Source organism: Hirundo rustica, chromosome 15 (genome assembly GCF_015227805.2).
Source record: "Hirundo rustica isolate bHirRus1 chromosome 15, bHirRus1.pri.v3, whole genome shotgun sequence".
NCBI classification, from domain to species: Eukaryota; Metazoa; Chordata; class Aves; order Passeriformes; family Hirundinidae; genus Hirundo; species Hirundo rustica.
Genome location: NC_053464.1, coordinates 8506903 through 8526186, shown reverse-complemented (window position 1 = coordinate 8526186; position 19284 = coordinate 8506903). Strand labels below are relative to the sequence as shown.

Sequence of the window (19284 nt, the reverse complement as noted above, 5' to 3'; positions counted from 1 at the left end):
AGGTCCCCTCTATGATTCTGTGATTTGTGATGCAAATTATGTAAAATGAGACTCATAGGATTGTTTCTCAGAGAGCTAAATCATTGTCTGTGTTGGGCTTCATTTTTGTCTGGGGTAAATCTGTGTGGCTTACTTGAGAGCAGAGGGCTAAGCTTGTGATCAGGTGAGGACGTGCCATACAGTGCCTGTGCTGGGGATGACATGGATTGTACATCTCTGTTTGTTCTTAGTATTACAGGAGTTATTTAATCTATACGCATCTGCCTTGTAGCTTGGCTTTAGGAAGACAATTTCAAATGGCAGTCATTTTTTGTCACTAGCTTCGAAGCTGTGGCATGTCACTTGCATTGAATTCTGCACATATTTTTTAGCTTAGGAGGCTTAAAGGGCTAAGGCAGAAATACTGGCCAATTTAAAGGAGGAATGTGTGTTACAAGGGAGGAGATTGTTTAAAGGTACTACCATTTTTCTATTTTTTACTTCAGTTTTTATTGTATCTGACATGAAAAACCTGGATGGATTTGGGAGAATGAAGCAGCTTATGCTTCCAGAGTGGCAGAACTTAGCTTGTGTTGGTGAACACTTGCTGATGTTCTTTTTCAAAGTTTTGGGGCTAATCTAATGTTGAATAAATGAATTAACAGTTCAGGTTCAGTGGGTAATGGATTTCTAAAAGCTTGACTGTGTTAGAATGAAAATTCCAGTCGTTGTTGTTGTTAGGTGCTTTCAATAAATGCAGCCTCCTGCTCACTTCAGGTGTTTTTGAGAAGTGTCACCTTCTGCTACAGTTTTGCAGAGGAGGGGGTGGTACCTCTGTGTCCAGAACTGCAGCTTATGGCAGTAGCAGTGTTTCATTGTGTTAGGATGCAGAATAATACGCCTATGCTGATATTTTTAAAAATTAGGGGTTTTTTTGTTCTAGAGTTCTCTGTCTCACAAACTCTGGCCATGGCACTGCCTTTACTTGTGCTTGTTCTTAGCTGGAAGTAAATGATGTTCTGATGGAAGCCCAGGATCATGCAGTGTTACTTGGAAAGGAGCTCTGGAGGTCATCTTGTCCAACCTCCTGCTGGAAGCAGGACTGTGGCCAGCACTAAAGCAGGTCAGCCATGATTTTGTTTCCAGACAGGCGATGAAAACCTCCAAGGTAAGAAATATCACAGCCTCTATGGGCAGCCTGGTCTGGTCCTGCATTACCCTATCAGGGGCACATTTTTTTCTGATATCTGTCCTGGACCTTCCAAGACAGTCAGTGCTGCTGCTTGTTATGTCCTGTAGCACCACGGAGAAGAGTTTGCCTCCACTATCTTGGTAAATACCCCTTGAGTAGTTTTTGGCACTATTAGATCATTCAGATTAGCTGTCCTTGCAATGAGTGGTTTCTGACCTGGCACAGAGGATACATCTAATGACCACCTTGACAGTCTCATTGCTTAATATTTCAGGCTTCATGTGTCTTCTTTCCTTACAGGTATTTTCCACCCAACTGTTTGAATGCCGGTGATTTTTTCTTCAGTGTTACTTGTGCCTAGGACAGGTGGATTTATTGATTTTATGGTACAGGTGGACATGTGTAGCCCAAAATATTAATGAAAGCAAGTCATACAGTGGATGGTTTTCATATTTAAAATACCTTTTCTGGACTGTAATAAAAAGATTATTTCTGGCACTAAAAGTGCTTTTCTCTGTGGCTGTTGGCCAGCCACCTGTCTGGGCTGTCCAGGTCAGAGCAAAGGCAGCAGTGGGTGAGGAGAATTTGAATTTTCTTGCAGTTCATTTTGAAGACAAGCTCTGCCAGCAGTCTTTTAGCAAGCTGTCAAGAACTTATCCCAAGCATGTGGCTTGAGGGCACCTGTATAGTCAGAGGCTGCTAACTGTATGTAAATGGATGAAACATTTAGTAGAGTGCAGTAGGTGCTTTGCTTATAGGTGCAGACAGACGTGCAGTGTCACAGCAGCTGACTCAGTCCTGTTGATCTTTGTTGCTACCTCTGCATTAAAGTGAGCTTCCTTTTTAAGCAGTAGCCTATGTCTCATTTAGGGCTGTGTCTCATCTTGCTGATGATAGATTGTTTCCTCCCTCCTGTGGGGCACAGCCATGCTCCTGCCAGGTCTGTGGCAGGAATACACTGGAAATACAGTTTGAGAGGAGCCATATCTCCCTTGTGGCTGTATCACTGTCCTAACCATACGGCACTCCTGGTATGTCAAAATGTGCTGACCTTGCTTCTTCTAAGTTGGGTTTTATCCAGCAAAAGAACTGCAGCAGGATTTAAAATCACTGGTGAGATCATTCTGCAAGTATAGCTTAATGGCTTGTTTCCAGCCCTGACCTGGGAAGGTAACTCCTAGTGACAGATGAGGAGCTGTTTTCCACATCTCATCTTGTCAGCTCTCATTGTTCTGACTTTGGCAGGAAAAATCCTCTTTACTTGAATACTTCAAAGGTGGTTGAAAGAAGACTTTAGACATGGTTGAAATGTGATTTTTCAAATTAATAACTGCCTGCTTTTCAATTCCTTCCACCCAAATATTGCAGCAGAACTTGCTAATGAGAAATAATTTTGTCTCAATTTTAAGTGACACAAGTACTGTTGTTTACACAAAATGTGAGAATCTTGTAAGACATGGGGCATATGCTTAGAGAGATAATGCATGAGAATCAGTTCTGCCTTCTCAGGGAGCCAAGCCTTGCAGAGGAAGATGACAGATACATGTGTTTATATACAGACTCTAGAGCTAGCTGTGTTTGCTTATTATTTGTCATAAATGCAGAGACAGCACAGAGCACTAGTTCAGCATAAGCTGGAACATATGGTCCTCTCCAGCAGATGTGACACGAATTCCAGTGCTCACTGGATATTTCAGGCTGATGACCAGCAAGAGGATTTATCCTGGTAAGCTGTTATGAGGATTCCTGAAGCTTTCCTGTGGATTGCTGCTCTGTTTGGGGTTTTTCCATGGATAGGGCAGAGGAAGTATGGCCTGGTTTTCAGCTTGTATTTTTGGCAGTTCACAGCTGCTGAAGTAGCTACCTGGATTCATCTGAAACTGATGCCTTGGGAAGGCTGACCTGGAACAGAGACTGGACAGAGCTGGAGAATAAAGTATGTTGTTATTGAAAGGCCTTTAAGGATGCACCTTGGGCAGTACAGGAGCCTGACCAGGGCTACACTCAAGGTGGACTTCGAATGATCACAAAATGGATGAGTGGTTGCAAGGTCTTGCGCTTTTACAAGTTTTGGTCCATTTGCATATTGGGGTTTAATTGTCCAATTACAGCTTCAGATTATGAAGTCCCATCCCTCTTGTTTTCTCTCTTCAGGCCATTCCTGTTTATGCTTTTGGGCCTGAAAACTTGTAACAGTTGTCCTTGGTCTCCATCTGAGAAAGGATTTGTTTTGTCTATCTAACTCTGTGAAGAGAGCTTACTAACATTTAATATGAGGCCCAGAACTACATCCCTAGGCAGCACAGAATCTGAAAACCATGAAAGCTAGAACTTAAGGCATCAACATGTTGCTTGGATATGATGTTGCAAGCTCCTGGGATAAAAATACTTACATGAAGCTACTGCTTTGGAGTGACCTGGTAGTTCATTCTTTCTTTCCATCATTCTCCACAAGCTCAGTTTTCAAACAGAAATAATTCACCAGACCCCGTGGTGAAAGCCCTGTGTGTTGTTTTCCATGGCTTTCCAACTAACAAGAAAATTCACGGTTATATTCTTCTTTCTTTTTCTCTCCCTACACTTACCCAAATACATTTGATGCTGCTACAGCCTTTGTTTTTAGATGATGTGTTATGACACACCTTCCATGTGTCATCTCATACTGACCTGTAGTGAGTTAGGAATAATCAGCAGAACTCTTAACGCATTTGTTTTTCTGATTTACTAAAAAAAAAAAAAAAAAAAAAAACAAACAAAAAAAAACACAAAAAAAACCACAAAAAAAACCAAAAAAAACCCCACACCAAAAAACACCTAACCCCAAACAGCCTTATTATCACAGCCAAAAGAAACTAGTAGAACAAATTACACATATGACCTGCATGAGTTATGAAAACTGCATAAAGCCAAGAGAAGAAGTTTGCAGAGAAGATTTCCTAGAGAATATTCATCTGCATTATAAAATCAATGATAAATTTTCCTGCATCTGGCAGTTATTATGCCGTACTCTGCTCTTACTCAATGCTCACCCTGTTCATCTTAGGCAACACTTACTCATTCCTGAGTTCTCTCACATACCAAGATATTAATCTGCTTCAAATACAAACAGTCAATGATCTGAAATTGCTGCAGCACACCAGCACCGACTTGATTCAGTATCTGTTTTTGTTGACCTTTTTTTGTTTGTTGTTAGGGAGAAAGAATCCAAAGTAGATCAAAGTCCATTTGGTCCCTAGAGCTGCACCCATGCCCGTGCTTACCACCCCTGTGTTTAGACTTGCATGCTCTGAGGTTTCCGAAGTCATAGCCACTGCCCATCTGTATTTGTCTTAAATCAAACAACTTCTTAAATGAATTTTAGGTGTTTCATTTTTCTTTGCATTCTTGGACGCAAGTTGGGTCTGTTTTTTCGGTGGGCTTTGCTTTCCTTGGCTTCTAAAATAATTTTATAAGGTGTTGTTTATTTGAATCACATGGTCATTGGCAAGTCCAGCTGTGTCCCTTGCCCAGCAATGCCTTGCTTCAGGGAGCTTCACACAATCAAAGTCTGCTCCAAAGGTAACAGATTGCAAGTGGAAGCATTATCATGACAATTATTGATGGGTTGGTGGAAGTATCTGTGCAAGTACATATCAGTGTGTGCTTCTTTATCATATAGCTCTGCTGACTCAGGGTGTGGGTGATGTGCCTTTCTCCCAGAGCAGAGAGTGCTCTCTGCTCACGGAGATAAGTGCTGCTATGGCCTGAGCCATGTTTGGGGTGGACTCAGCTGCACCTGGAGAGCTGACAAGAGGACAGGTGGTGGCTGGAACACACTGTAGTTGGAGCCATTTACATTTAGGAGGGCTGGCCAGACCCTTTACTGGCCCTATCTTCATGTCTGCTGGGTGCTCTCCACTGGCTCTTGTAGCATGCAGAGAGCACACAAGTGTATTTATGGCTGTCCTGCACTCAAAGCCTTCCAGCCCTTCTTGGTGAGCTGGTGACAAAGGGTGACCTTGCACTGCTGAGCAGGAGCTGGGCTTCCCCAGAGCAGAGGAAAGGTGGTTTCATACTATCCCAATGACCTGCAAGCATGGCTGGAGGCCAGGAGAGGACAACCTGTGCCACTGGGCTTCCTCATAGTGGGCCACTGTATGTTCAAGTATGTTTTGATCTGGCTGCCTTGCCTTTTTCTGATGGATGAAGATGGGCACTAAAGCTAAGTTATGCGTGTTTCTACTCCCTGTCTTTGATCAGCAGAGAGGCTGTAAATGGACTTGTTGCCTGGCTGTCTAGGAACATACCTATTTTTTGTAACATTAATCTACTTGGGAAGCTAAATCAAGGGAAATAAATTCCATGAAGCACTTAAGTGTCATGATTAATTCATTATTCTCTAACATATTTAGGAGTGATATTTAAAATATATTTATTTGGTTTATAATTCATAAACCTGTCAAAAAATTGATCTATAAAGAGGGTTTATTATTTATTCCAGAGCCAAAGGCTAAAGTGCTGAAATTGTGTGAACTGAAATCTTTTAGCAAGTTCAGATGCAACCCTTAGTATTTCATACTTCTTAAATGACTAAAAATCTTCCCACAGAGATGAGCTGTTCAAGCTCCCCTCAGAGCAGATCCCAGAAAAGCTGTAACCACAGCAGAGCACAAGGTATGGAAATTTCAAGTGTGTAACTTCCAGTATCAAAGTGCTCTCAGAGAGAGCTTGAAATTCATGTAGCCTGAGGCAGCTCTCCCCAAGCCTCTGTCATCTGTCATGCTGTGGCAGCAGGCAGAGCAGAAATGGAGGAAAAACACATTAATGTGAGGACAGTGTTGTGTCATTTAAAGAGATGCAATCTGAGTAGAAGCTTGGTTTTGGGTTGGTTCAGTTCTTTGTTTTTCAGTCCATGCTCTTCATTCTTTGCCCACCACAGATATCCCTTTTCTGTGCTACCCTGGGGATCAGAAAATTATTGCAGGGGTGGCTGGCACATCTGTGTTCTGCACACCACTTCCACTGTCCCTAAAGAGGGATGCTGCAATGGGCTCAAGTCTTTTACTGCTCTACGCTTTCTTTAACATTTATGTCCTCCTTCAGTTGCAAGCATATTCTTTTCCATTCAGCTATAAAGATCCCATGGGCACTGGTGACCCTCTGGATAGGGAAGGGGCTGGTTCTGGGCGCTGCAACATGAACCCAACACTGATGAGATGCTTGTAAGCCCCCAGTCAGGGATCCACTCCCTTGCACTGGTAGGACCTCAGCCAGTTCATGGATGTGTCTGTTCACACAAATACTGAGATGGGAAAAGTGAACCTTTTGCATTCACCATTCTCCTCCCCCATTTGCAGGTACCACCTTAGGGGGTAAGGATAGCAAAGGGAGCAGAAGACAGAATGTGTTCTGGAAGTAAAGAAATAACATTCAAACATGAACCAGTTTGTTGTAAAGGCAGTTTGTGCTTGACCTCAGTCTACCTTAGGGGAGCCTGGGCCATTCCTGTGAGTGGGTTTGCTTTGCATTTATATCTGTGTGAGAAACTTGTATTTTGCAGTTCCAGGGAGTAAATATGATGCCTTCTGTATCATAAATTTTAAAAAAGAGATTTAAATTGAGTTAGGTAGAACATGAAAGATGTTCCCACCTCTATTCTAGTGGTTGATGCTGTAATAATGAAACCTATGACACCAGACATAAAAATAGCTATCATTAAATGAGCTCATCTGAATGGCCTTAAAGATAGGAATATGCTGCCCTTGCTGCCTTGCAAATGAAGTAATTACGTTGCTTTGCATTGATCTGTGGAAAGTTTAATCTTAGTTAAAGGAGTGCAGCCTGAGAAATCACTGTGGAGAGATACTAGGAAGAGATCAAATTTAGCCCTCCTGGTGAGATTTCAGGCTTCATCACTGTAATCCCCTCACAGGGCAGCCAAGCAGGTAAAGAATTTACTTTGAACCAGGAAGATTAAATGACTGAGGCTGATTTTTTAGCCAGGATTTCAACAACTCCGTGTGCAGACATCTCCTAGGCACTGTGCTGCAAGGTTTTAATTTTAACCGATGCTGAGCAGTACTTGCAGCATCCCCCAGCATCTTTCCACCCAAATTGGGTGGGCCAGAGCACTGCACAGGACACTGCCCTGTGTGGGCTGGTGTCGCTGGGGTGATGTTTCCTGATGGAGATAATCCAGTTTGGGATTGCTGCCAGGCTCCCTCTGTAGGTTTGGGTGTGATGTGAAACCTCCCTGAGCCCAAGGACCTCTGCTCCTATCCCTCTGGGAGTGCAGTGAAAAACGGTGCTGGCTTGGGTCCTTTGGTAGTTTGGGGTTGCTTTGCCTTCTCTGCAGGTCACTTTCCATTTAACCATTAGCTTTACCCCTCTCTGTCCTTGGCAGGAGGAGGTGAGGGTCTAGGACAGGGCTTCCTAGAGCTACCACTGCCTTCCAGCCCTGCAGAACAGGTGGTGTGAGCCAGAGCATCAGCTTCACCCACCCTAATTGCTGAGTGCTGATAAGCCAGTTTCCCCAGACAGATCCTTCCTCACTCAGCTTTCCTCCCACGCTGTATTTTCCCTCCTTTTCCCTGGGTGAGTGATCCACCTCAGGCTCATCAGGAGTGTCAGCTGAGCCAGGATCATCTCATTATTTGGGCTGTAAGCCGATAACACAGCTTGTTCCCTGTTGTGTGCTTCGCTTTGATTCTGGGAGCTGTATCTCACCACTTTGTGCCTAAACTTCATCTTTGTAGCTTGCTGCTGCAGGGTATTTGTCAGGCACAAAACCCCTTCTCTAATTTCATGGCAAGCTTAGGGGTACATAAACCCAAAGCAGAAAGTCCCAGTAATGACAGTCACTGGAGGGGACGGGCAGCTGCTGCTGCTTTGAAAGCCACCAGTGACACTGACACAGCCCTGCTGAAACCAGCACAGAGCTGTGGGACAAGCCTGGTGTCTCTTCTCCAGCTCCTTTGCACTGGTTGTGAAAAGCAGAAATGGCACAACAGCCCCAAACTGATATAATGAAACTGTTACCATCCCATTTAAAATACTCTGCTTTAATCAGTAAATTAGGGCTCAGCTATGCGATCACTTTTTATTAGTTAAGCAAGTTATGGAGCAAATACACACGTTTCAGTGACCTACCATTAATTAAGCTAAACTGTTCCAGTCAGTGATTAAATTTACATTTGAACACACACAAATGCATCCCAGTTTAATTAAATTGGTATTAAACTGTTTTTGTTAAACTATTTTAACACAAGCACGGTTTGGCTCCATCTGATGCTTTTTAAACCTGGGGATTCTATACTGGGGATCCTCAGACCCACAACATCTGCTGAGCCCTGGGGTGGCAGGAAAACGGAAAGGCTGTGGAGGCTCCTGCATGGAAGGTGACACAGTGGGGCCTTGTCACCAGCACAGCATGATCACCTCCTCTGCTGCCCCGGGAGAGTTAGCAGGGCTTGTTGGCTGCAGTGTTTAGATACAGCACTGGAGGCTGTGACTGTTGTCATTCAAATGTGGATTACATCAAAAACTGAACTTAAAGAGCAAATGCAAGACTTATAGTCTCAACCTGAAGAGTTTTCATGTTTCCATTTTCAATGTAAGAAACATTCTCCGTTACTGCTGATAAAGTTTCTGTATGATGGTTGTGTACTTGCACTCTCCTTGCTGAAAGATGTTTCCTTTTTGTGACGCTGTAGTTGGAATTCTTCACAATGTGAGCCACTTCAGCTTCATGAAGACCATGGGACAGCAGAGTGTCACACCCAGCTCGTCAGACAGAACTCAGCATGTCAATGACACTGATGCAGATGAGCTGGGGGTTTCATTCCTGGTTCATTGCCTAGCTGGAAACACATAGGCATATCTTCCTGAATACCATGTAATGGGTAAGTATAAATGCCCTGCCCAAACAAGTTTCTATGCAAAGAAGTGTAATCTTTGAGGGTTTTCAAGTGATATGGGATGAGCTGGAAATGAACCAGCTGATGCTGGTACTGATCACCAGCACAGAGCCAGGGTAATTCTGTTTGTGACAAGAAGAGTCTTGGAGAAGAGATTGTTGTATGAATTACTCAGGAAGCCATCCTTCTACAGAAAGGAAATCCTGTATTGGGCTGTGTGTGGTTTACAGCAACCCAATCTGCTTGCAGGCTCTCAGATTAAGAAGTGCTACACCCTGCTGATAGTGAGCAAACAGACTGGCAGAGGTGGTAAGCACATCAGTCTTAGTAAACAGAAGATATTTGAAGAGAGAATGTGCAGTAACACCCCTACTCCCCAAACTCCTTCATGTCCATGTACTGCTCTGGAGGTTTGGCTCCCTCAGCCGTTTGTGGTAGCAAGACACCCTCTCCTGTTTTCTCATCCCCTGCTGCTGTGGCTGGCAGAGATTCATTAGTCCACAATAAAAAATGGATTTATGTCTGTCTGATGCTGTTGGTTTGTTTCGTAGTTAATAGTATCCCATAAAATCTGGGAGTCAGAGGAATTGCAGGCAAAGGATTTTTATTTTGATCACAGCCCACTTGGTTGGACCATCCAGTGGGCTGTGGGAGAGATGTGCTGGTAGCTTTGCTTTCAGAGGAAATAATTAGTAGAGTAATTACTGGGACATGAAGTCCCAAGTGACCGATCATTCAGACTTGTATTTTTTTGCAATCAATTACTGTACTTTTCTGCTATGGACTGTTTAACAGTGCATTGTGAGAAGATGGAGGTATAACCCACTTGGCTGTAGAAAAGCAGCTGTACAGCACTGGTACAGAGACTTCCTCCTGCACCTGCAGCAGAATGTGCAGCTCTGGTTGAGCAGGGCAGATACCGACCTGGGACAGCTGGGAGGAAATCTCAGGCTTGTGCCTCAGGTAGATCATAAAAGCATCTGACAAATATTGTCACCTGTTTGTGCCTTCTGTTTTTCCACCACCTCCTTCTATCTCCTCAGGTGGTGTGCTCTGCCTGCATCTCTGGCAGCGGCTGGTGTACTGTAGCATGAACAGATGTATGAAATACTGCCAGCTGTGGAGAAACTTTAATGGATGCTCTGACCCACTGCTTTCTTTCACCTCTGCAAATCTCCCCCAGAGCTGTCATGAGCTATTTTTAGCTCAACTTGTTTAAGAATAACATTATTCCTAATTTAGTGAGCAGGATATCCTGTATATGGGACATTCTGGAGTGAGTGTTTAGATAACATCGATTTAAACAATGGGTGATTTAAACAATGGTAGTAAAAATTGATGTTATGAATTCTCCCTGGTCACAATTTTGAGGTCATGTTTATTAGTGCACAACCTATTATTTTTCTTGAGTACGCAATTGCTATTAAAAACTTCATAAAGTTGAGGACCTCTGGGACGTCTCCCATCTCTGACGTACTCAGCATTTTTCTCAGAGATTTACCCCGTGCTCAAGGAGTCATGAAGCAGCCAAGGTCCCAGAAAACAGGCCACTGGCCATCTTTTATCAGCCCAAGGCTCTACAGATTTAATCTCGCCTCTGACTGAGGAGGAGAGAAAGGACTAGCTAGTAATTTAAACAGTGGTGGTAAAAATCAGCGCTGTGGATTCATTCTGGTTCTGATGTTATGGTCACATTATTAGGGTTCAACCTGTTACTCTGGAGCCTGAGAGAGTCTGCCCCAGCACTGCCTGGGCACATAGAAGCGCGTGCTGAGCCTGTGTTTGCGCTGCCAGGCCTGGTGTGGCTGGTCACACGCTCTCGGCCCGCTGGTCCCTGTGCCACTGGCTGGGGTGACACCTGCACTTGCTCCGGCCCGTGGGCCCACGGCTGGCTGGGAAGCTGCGGCATTGCAGAAGTCCCACAGGGATCACTGCTGTGCTGGGAAGCTGTGGGTCCCCAGTGGGCAGCAGGCGTGAAGGGCTGTGCCAGCTCCTGCAGATGTAGCTGTCTGTCTCCTGAGCGTGGCTGTGCAGCTAATCAAATCAAGCCTGCGTGAAAAGAGAGTGCAGCCTGTCTTGAAAAATCAGTGTGCCTGGAGCAAGGTCTGAAGGCATGTGAAACATGCTGGGCTTGAGGGTGAAAAAAACCCCACGGGCTAGTAAAACTTGAATGATGAGCCAAGGGTTCACAGAGTTCAACAATATTTTCCAATCAAACATCTTGAAGGATCGGGTTAATACCAGGACAGCTGTGTTATTTAAACAGTTTGGAGTTTTGGGGGTGCAGGACAAAGTGAAGCGATGGGTCACAGGCAGTAAGCAGAACAATGAATGTTTTTGTCCCCTCATTCAGCCTTGTGAAGAAATATAGGAAAACACGAAACAAAGAGTGGGAAAGAAAGATGCTTTTCACTTTGTGGGTTTTCTTTGCCAAGATATGGCTGTTGTGGGATGATATTTCTGAGTAGCAAGGCGATGGACTTAGCTGGCTGGAGCTGTCAGAAAATGTGCTTTCAGTTGTAGGGCAATGGAGTATTTTGCTGGCTGAGATGTTATAAAATTGCCTGCTTTAAACATCCGCTTTATTTTTAATTTAAAAAATCCCCAATCTCCTGATTGTAACTCCAAGAGTTAGAGTTGGAGTGATTGGGACTCTTCTTTGTATCTCTCAAGTACTCTTGACTCTCACCCTAGTTTGGTTGCCTGTGAATTAATTCAGGCTGCTTGACCTTGGTTACCTAGTTTGACTTTGTGTGCAGCATCTTGGTTATGAAACATATGCTACTTCCTGTCAGGTATGATTTTTATGTACCTAAAGTCATATTTTGTTTAGTATAAACACAAATTACATAACCAAACATTTGTATGGCATATCTCTTGATTCTCTGACCCATTCCTTGTTACAGCATTTGCAGCTTGCTGGGTTCAGTCTCTTGTGTTCAAGCACTGCTTTTCACCGTCGTGGAGCCACCCATGCCACTGTGCAGATGCAGCAGCAGGAACTTTATCACCCGAAATTAAACCGAGCAGAATGCTTACATAGATGGTCCTTAAACTTCAGCAAACAGCTTCAAAATTCTGTAAATATTTATTAAGCAAACAGAAGCTGAGGATGATGACCCTGTCCCCATCAATATTTGAGACAGTTTAACATACTCCCAGCAAACTATGTGTTTAAAAATTATCTCAAGTATCTGTGTAGATTTAACCCCCAGGGTTATTTCTTCTCTCTTCATTTGTTAATAATTTGGGCACAAGGTAAAAAGCCCAAGGCTTTTGAATGACTCTATGACTGCAGACAGCTGCTGGTACGGCAGCAACCCGTACACACATCCTGCCGCCCTGGCACTGATGGCTTTGCTGCTCCTTTGGTACCGAGACCCTCAGGCAGAGCTGGGAATGGGAGAGACTCCCCTGCAGTGGGACAGGCCTGTAACACTGATTTGAGGAAAAACGTGCAACATGGAGCTTGTGACACGGCACCGCAGTCCGGGCAGGAGTGCTCCCCCCGACACCGCCGTCCCCTCACGTGGGGGTACAAAACTTCGCGGTTTTACACCAAAACACGCTGCAGGGCGCTGTTGCAGTGAAGGGGAACCCGACTCTCGCTTCTTTTTCAGGGCGGCACGGGCAGGGCTGCGGAGGACTCTGCCCGGGCCGAGGACAACCGTGACTGCCTGCCTGGGCGGGAAGGAGAGAAAGCGGGAGAACGGGAAAGCGGGAAACCGCGACCTCGCGGGCGGCGCCGCTCCCCGCCCCGGGCCGGCCCCCGTCGGACAACGCCCCCGGCCCTCGGGCCGCCGCCCGCGGCATTTCCTCTGAGCTCAGCCGGCGGCTGACGCGGGGCCGCGTCCCTCGGAAGAGGAAGCCGGCGGCAGAGCGGAGCGGAGCGGAGCGGCGGCCGGGGCAGGCAGGGGCGCGGCGGGGCGAGGGGCAGCGGCGGGCCCGCGCTGGGGGCGGCCGGGGCGGCGGAGGAGGGGGCCGGCGGGGGCGGGCGCTCCCCGCCCGCGGGGCTGGGCGGCGGCTCCCCCCGCGGCCCGAGCCCCCGCCGCGCCCTGCCCGCGTCCCCCCTCCGCGTGCGGGGCTTGTGGCCGCTGCTGACCGCGCTCTGCACCGCGTTCCTCTGCCTCTACCAGGCGCTGCGCGGCAGCGCGGCCGGCGAGGGCGCGGGGGGCCCGGGAGACGCGGAGGCGGAGGCGGCGGGGTCCGGGGTGCCGCTGCTGAAGGGCTCGGCGCTGCTGCTGCTCGGCTGCCTGCTCGCCCGCTGCTGCGGCGCGGCGGGCGGCGGCCCCCGGCGCGGCGGGGCGCGGTGGGCGGCGGGGGCGCGGCGCGGAGCTCTGGAGCGGTTCCACGCGCGGCAGCTGCGGGTGTCGCCCCACGTGCTGGGGCACAGCAAGGCGCACGTGGGGCGGGTGGTGGCCGAGCTGGTGCGCGCCGCCAAGGCGCAGGGGCTGCAGCCCGGCCCGCTGGCTCTCAGCCTGCGCGGGGACTTCGTGCGCATCGGCAGCGCCTACGAGCAGCACAAGGTGCGCAGCCCCGACTGCTTCGACATCCTGGTGCCGCTGCGGCTGCCGCCGCACCTGGAGCCCCAGCCGCGCCGCGCTGACGGGCCGGGGCCGTGCGGCGCCTTCGTCTGCGGCCTGCGGGCGAGGGACGGCTGGACGCGACGCTGCCGGCCCTTTGCCGAGGGCTTCTGCGTGGAGCTGCAGGGCCGCTGCCACCTCTCCTCGGGGCTGGTGCTGCGCTGGTTCCAGGGCCATCTGCAGCGGTGCCTGGGCGCCGTGCGGTATCGGCTGCAGGAGCGGTGCCGCGTCAGCCTCTCGGCGTGCCCCGGGCAGCCGCCCACGCTGCACATCGTGCCCTGCTCCGACTACGTCTGCTGCCACATCTCCATGGCCGTGCGCCTCATCCCAGCCATCCCTCTCGGCGACGCGCTCTACCTCACGGCCCTGCCGCCCGAGGGCCCCCACGGCTCCCTGGCCCCCGAGGCGCTCTGGGGCCTCAACGCCTCGCGGCAGGAGCAGCGGCTGCTGGGCTGGCTGAAGGAGCAGGCCCCGGCCGCCTCCTGCCACCTCAAGTGCCTGCAGATCCTCAAGGGCCTGCGGGACCTCCGCAAGCACGGCCTGGAGGAGCCCTTCTGCTCCCAGTGGGGCCGAGTGCTCTCCTCCTACCTGCTGAAGACTGCCCTCTTCTCCCTGCTGCTGCAGGGGCCCTTGGAGGCCTGGGATGAGCGGTTCCTGGTGGAGCGGCTGGAGGACCTGGTGCTGTTCCTCAGGGACTGCCTGCGCAAGCAGGTGCTGATGGATTTCTTCCTGGGCAACACCAGCATCCCCGAGGCCGTGGCACTGCCCCGGTTCCTCAAGGAAGCGGCCCCCGTGAACTTGCTGTCTGCCTTCGACGGGCCCACGCTGGACCTTGTAGCCTTCCAGCTGATCAGCACCTGGATCCAGGCCCCGCACATCATCAGGATGTACAGCAGTCCGCGGTACTTGCGCCCGGTGCCCGCCCCGTGCCGACACATCGCTGAGGCCAAGCAGGAGCCGCCGGCAGAGTGAGCTGGTGCCTGGGAGAGCTGCTGGCACCCGGGGACGCTCCCGGGGCATCGCACACTCCCGGATCGCTGGCGCTTCAAGAGCCTGCATCTGCCTGAGCGGGGTGGGACTGATGAAATGTGCCTCCGTGGGTTTGTTCCTGACCTGAGAAGACCAGGCCAAGACTTAGTGAAATTGTGGTTCTTGTTGTCATTGGTTGTACGTGGGAAGATTTTGACATTTCGCCGTAGTGGTCAAGTGTTGCCTTCAGTCGACAGTTTGCAAACTAAAGGGCTCAAACTGACATTTTAAGAAATCCATGTTAACTTTTTGTCTTAGTGGCTAAATAGAGCTATTTCTGAGAGTTTCTTTTTATGATGCAAAATCCATGTGGGATTTAAAAATCTTCTAAGTGCAAAGTCTCCCCCACCCCCATCCATCAATGTACCAAGATGTTCTTAGGATGTGATAAGCACTAGAGCATGGGTGTGGATCACAGTTTGAAATGCTCAATGCCATGCTTTAAATTTCCTGGGTAATCGAGCACATTGTGCTGAATAGAAATGTAACACATGTTAATGTAAACTTGAGGGAAGAAGTGAAACTGCTCTGATAACAGGATGAAGAATCTAGTTTCACATTTGTGTTCAAGTGAAGGTTATCCTGAAGGATTGAAATGCAGATAGAAGGGAACAAATAGCACTTTATTTTCACAAAGGCCTTATTTTTAGGATAATTGGCTGCACTAAATATTGCTATTGAGGAGGCATTAGTACTTTGTTAAAGAAGTGGTGTTTGAATTATCCCAAGGAAAACCTTTTAAAGAAATACTCTGAGGTTCATTTGTTTGTGGGTTCTAGTTGAGTTTCATTATTTGTTTCTGTATTCAAGTATTATTTTCTTAGACTATGCTTTACCTCAAGGACCAACAACAAGATAAGAAATTCTGTATTATGTTTTGGAACAAACCTCAAACCAGTCCAAATCTCGGTGCCATAAGTGACTGCGGCACCCTCCTGTTCCCTGGTAGGAGTTTGGTGAGATTTTTAGATGACTGCCTAACCAGTTGTCTGATTGTGTCAGTGTTTGAACCAAATAACCTTCATGGGATTTGCTAGTGCTGTACTATGGAAAATTGTTATTTTATTATGGGGAGAAGGAAGTAAAATATTTCAGGGTACTTCAGAATTATTTAGCACTGGTTCGTGGTACAGTGGCAGTCTTGGACTACAAGATTCTGGTGTCTTCTGAGTATAACTATCAGGCAGATAATTGCCATTTTTTGTCTGGTTGTGTCCCAGTTGCTGAAATAATCTGGCAAGTTGTGGTGTAGCCAGGTTTGCAAGTGTCCTTAGCTACTACTGCAGGTGTGCCAGGGTGTCAGAGAATTCAGAATTTCAAATCCTTGCTTTTTTTGGTCACCTGCTCAGGTATTTGTTGTATTAAGTTCCAAAATGTGTTCCTAAATTGCTGGTGCTTGGGAAGCTGAGCATTATTACCTGCAATGCTGTGTCCCAAGCGAGCACTCTCGAATTGTGAAGGACCAAGTGTAACTTCTGGGAAGCTTTAGGATAGCCTGAAGTTACTAGCCTGCTTTTCCTCTCCCTGATGTGTTGGTGTGCCTTACAGTTCTGTGCATCAGAACATAAAACAAACATTTTCAAAATCTATGGAGCTTTATATAAATCTATTTTTCTAAATGGAAACACTCCCTAGGCAGATGTTTGCCTACTTCTATTTCTTTAACTGCTCTTGCAGTCATATTTTCAGGTAATTATGGCATAGGTCACACCCACAAGCTGGGTTATTTTTGTATTTGAAGCACTGTGCTTCTTTCTACAAATACAAATAGTGTATTTATAGGTAGTATTGATCAAATGTTCTTTGCACATGGTATTTAAGACTAAGTCAGCTACATTGGTGTTTCTGTGTTGTTGGGTTTTTTGTAGCAGACTATGATACGTACTATTTTTGCAGGTTTGTGTTTCTTGGTATTTAAAATAAGATGCAGTTCTGCAATCAAAGCCATTGAATCTTTTGCCCAAAGAACTAGATGGCCAGCCCAGGCTATTGTGGCTGCCTGAACTCTTGACATGAAAACCCTTGAGCTGTTAATTCTGGCATCGTGATCACTCCAGTCAGCTGTCTGTCTGTTTGTATCACTGCATCCCTGTCTCTGAAAAGGGATCTTTTCTTTGGAAAGGGCTGTACATTTGCTTAGCATTGCCACAATACATGGAAACCTGTAATGGACTTGGTAAGGACTTCCTCACTAAAATGTAGTAATGTCAGGAGAAGAGAGTTGCATTGGAAAATGCATGACAAGAAGAGGTGGTGGAGAATGTAAATAGTTTAGAAAATGAGCATTGGGCTGAGGGGTGAGTGACAATGATGGTAAACTCTCAGTGAAGATGCACTACAAACAAGCCAAAGGACACTGTGTAAAATTGGGGGAGAACTGTTGAAAGCAAGTGGATTTGGAGTGTAGAGTAAAGAGATGTAAGTGGGTTTTGTTTTGACAATATTTCCAAAGCAGTTGAGTCCATCAGGGTAAAAAGTGGGGCAAACCCTCAGCTGTGCAGGTGGATCTTCAATGCAAGGTTTTTGCTCAGCAAGACGTGTTCTGAGTTCATAATGGGGAAAATGCATGTGGCTTTCACCTTAAGCTTTGGATGAGCCCTCTTGAAGTGGAGGCGTCCTGCCATGGAGCAATGTGTGTGCACTTGGTGGCTCAGGTGTACAACTGAGATATTAAATGTATTCTCCTTATCTGCTCTAAAGCATGCATTCATGAATATGATTGAGGAAAGGAGCTGATAGAAATTGAGTTTCTGTTACAACATTCATCTTATTCCACAGAAACATGACAGCCCTGGTGCCTGCTGTGTGCTGGAGCTGTTACAGGGCCTTATCTGCAGGGATGTGCACAGAGAACTTGGCCCATACGAATAATCCTGTGGCCCTTTTGCCTTCTTCCTCCTCTCCCAGCCCATGGATACACAACAAGGTTATGAATTTCTGTTTGCTAAGGCTGTAGTTGTTAAAATGTCACATGGATTCAGTAGGGTTGCCTGTGTGTGTGTAAACAGAAACACAAACACGGAAAAAAGAGCATGTTATTTAGCACTAACATGGGCTCTTGGTTCTCTTCCCTGTAACCTAATTTTGCAAAGAGTGTGTAAATGAAGTTTTTATTGAATGTTGATTGGGAAGAGAAGTCACACCTGCAAGAGAATAAGTTAATTTACAGTACCAAAATTCATATATGTAATTCCATTTTGTGTTGAAGAATGCTGTCTGTTTCTCAAAGGCATTACATTTTATCTGACCAAATATCTTGCAAACATTCCTCTTATGATCTTGAATCTCTGCAGAGTAATGTAAATTTTAAGTATCTGTTTGTAATGGACTTTCCTGGTACAACTAATTTTTGCTGGTTAATCGTAAGACCAAAGATAAAACCGAAGTGTTCAGCTGCTATTGTTTTGGTTTTTTAAAAGTGTTTATAGGCTCAAAGTGTCAGCCCATTTTAATGAAACATTTATAAATTCATTTCCTATTTAATTCCAAAATACATTTGCACTTTGTTTCCATGAAAAGTTGGTGGTTTTGTTTGAATATTTCACTGTAATAATAAACAATTGTGTTAAAGCATCTGTGCCTCAAGATTCAAATTCCTTGTTGCCTTTTTTTCACTAAAAGCTACCTGCAGCCACAGAACTGTAATTGGCAGGCTTATGTGCTCTCTAGAAGACTACCAAAGTGGCAAAATAATGGAAAAGCAGGAAGTCCACGCCTTGGGAGTTGTGCAGAGGGATGTGGAGGAGAGCCAGAAGAGAGTGGAGCACGGCTGGCACTGTCTGTGGTGGTGCTGACTTCTGAAATGGAGCACGTTGGGGTTTGTGGTTGGCTTGCTCAGAGTTCCTGTGTGCTTGGCTCCAGCGCTGGGTTGCTGCAGATCTGCTCTTTGTGGTGCTTGATGGAAAGCGAGGGCTTCATCTCACAGTAGGTGTGATCCTTCAGCATGGCATGTCCAGACACGTCTCCGTTCCAGACCGTGTAGGTCATGCCTTTATTAAATGTGGGAAAAGTCCTGCTGAAGCCAGCAGGAGTTTTGTGGATGGGCCAGCAAATTACCGGTCCTTTATTAGTCTTTGGTAAGATCTATACACATGGCTTGTGCTGGTATTCCCTAGGAATGAAATAACAGCGAGGCCCTGAGCTTTTAAATTCATTGCATCAAAGCCAGGCTGGAAGTGGCTTCTCCAGGTCTTTGTGTGCCTGCCTTTACCTTGCAGGAGCTGCTCCTGTGACAGGGGCAGCAGTTGCTGGCACAGTGTGGCTAACGGGCTTCTTGCTGGCAAAGTCTGGAAAAATGTCAACATTTAGTGTCAACACTCAGCCACTCAAATCAGCATGGTGAAAATGCATTTAAAACTTTAATAACATTATCTCTTATTAATGCCTTCCTTAAAAGCATCCTCTGGTCTCCAATCCTTGCTCTGATATATTTCTTTGTTTTAAGCCCGAGTTCCTATTAAACAGGAAAGAAACACAGTACTTTCCTTTTGTGATAAATCTGTTAACAAAAAATTAACTGGCCTAAGGGCTTGCATGCTTGGTGTTTAAAGAAAAGCCTGTTTGCATCCAAGTCATTGGATAAATTGTTTAAAATCTTTCCATCCTT

At 46.6% G+C, this 19284-nt stretch overlaps 1 protein-coding gene across 1 annotated transcript; it reads left to right on the top strand.

The window, feature by feature from the left end:
* Positions 1–12354: 12354 nt before the first annotated feature.
* ITPRIPL2 (ITPRIP like 2) lies at positions 12355–14766 on the top strand. Its single transcript, XM_058422632.1, is given in 5 exon segments — positions 12355–12437; positions 12687–12837; positions 12981–13277; positions 13410–14558; positions 14560–14766. Coding segments are annotated over 5 exon segments (1887 nt in total).
* The last annotated feature ends 4518 nt before the right edge of the window (positions 14767–19284 follow it).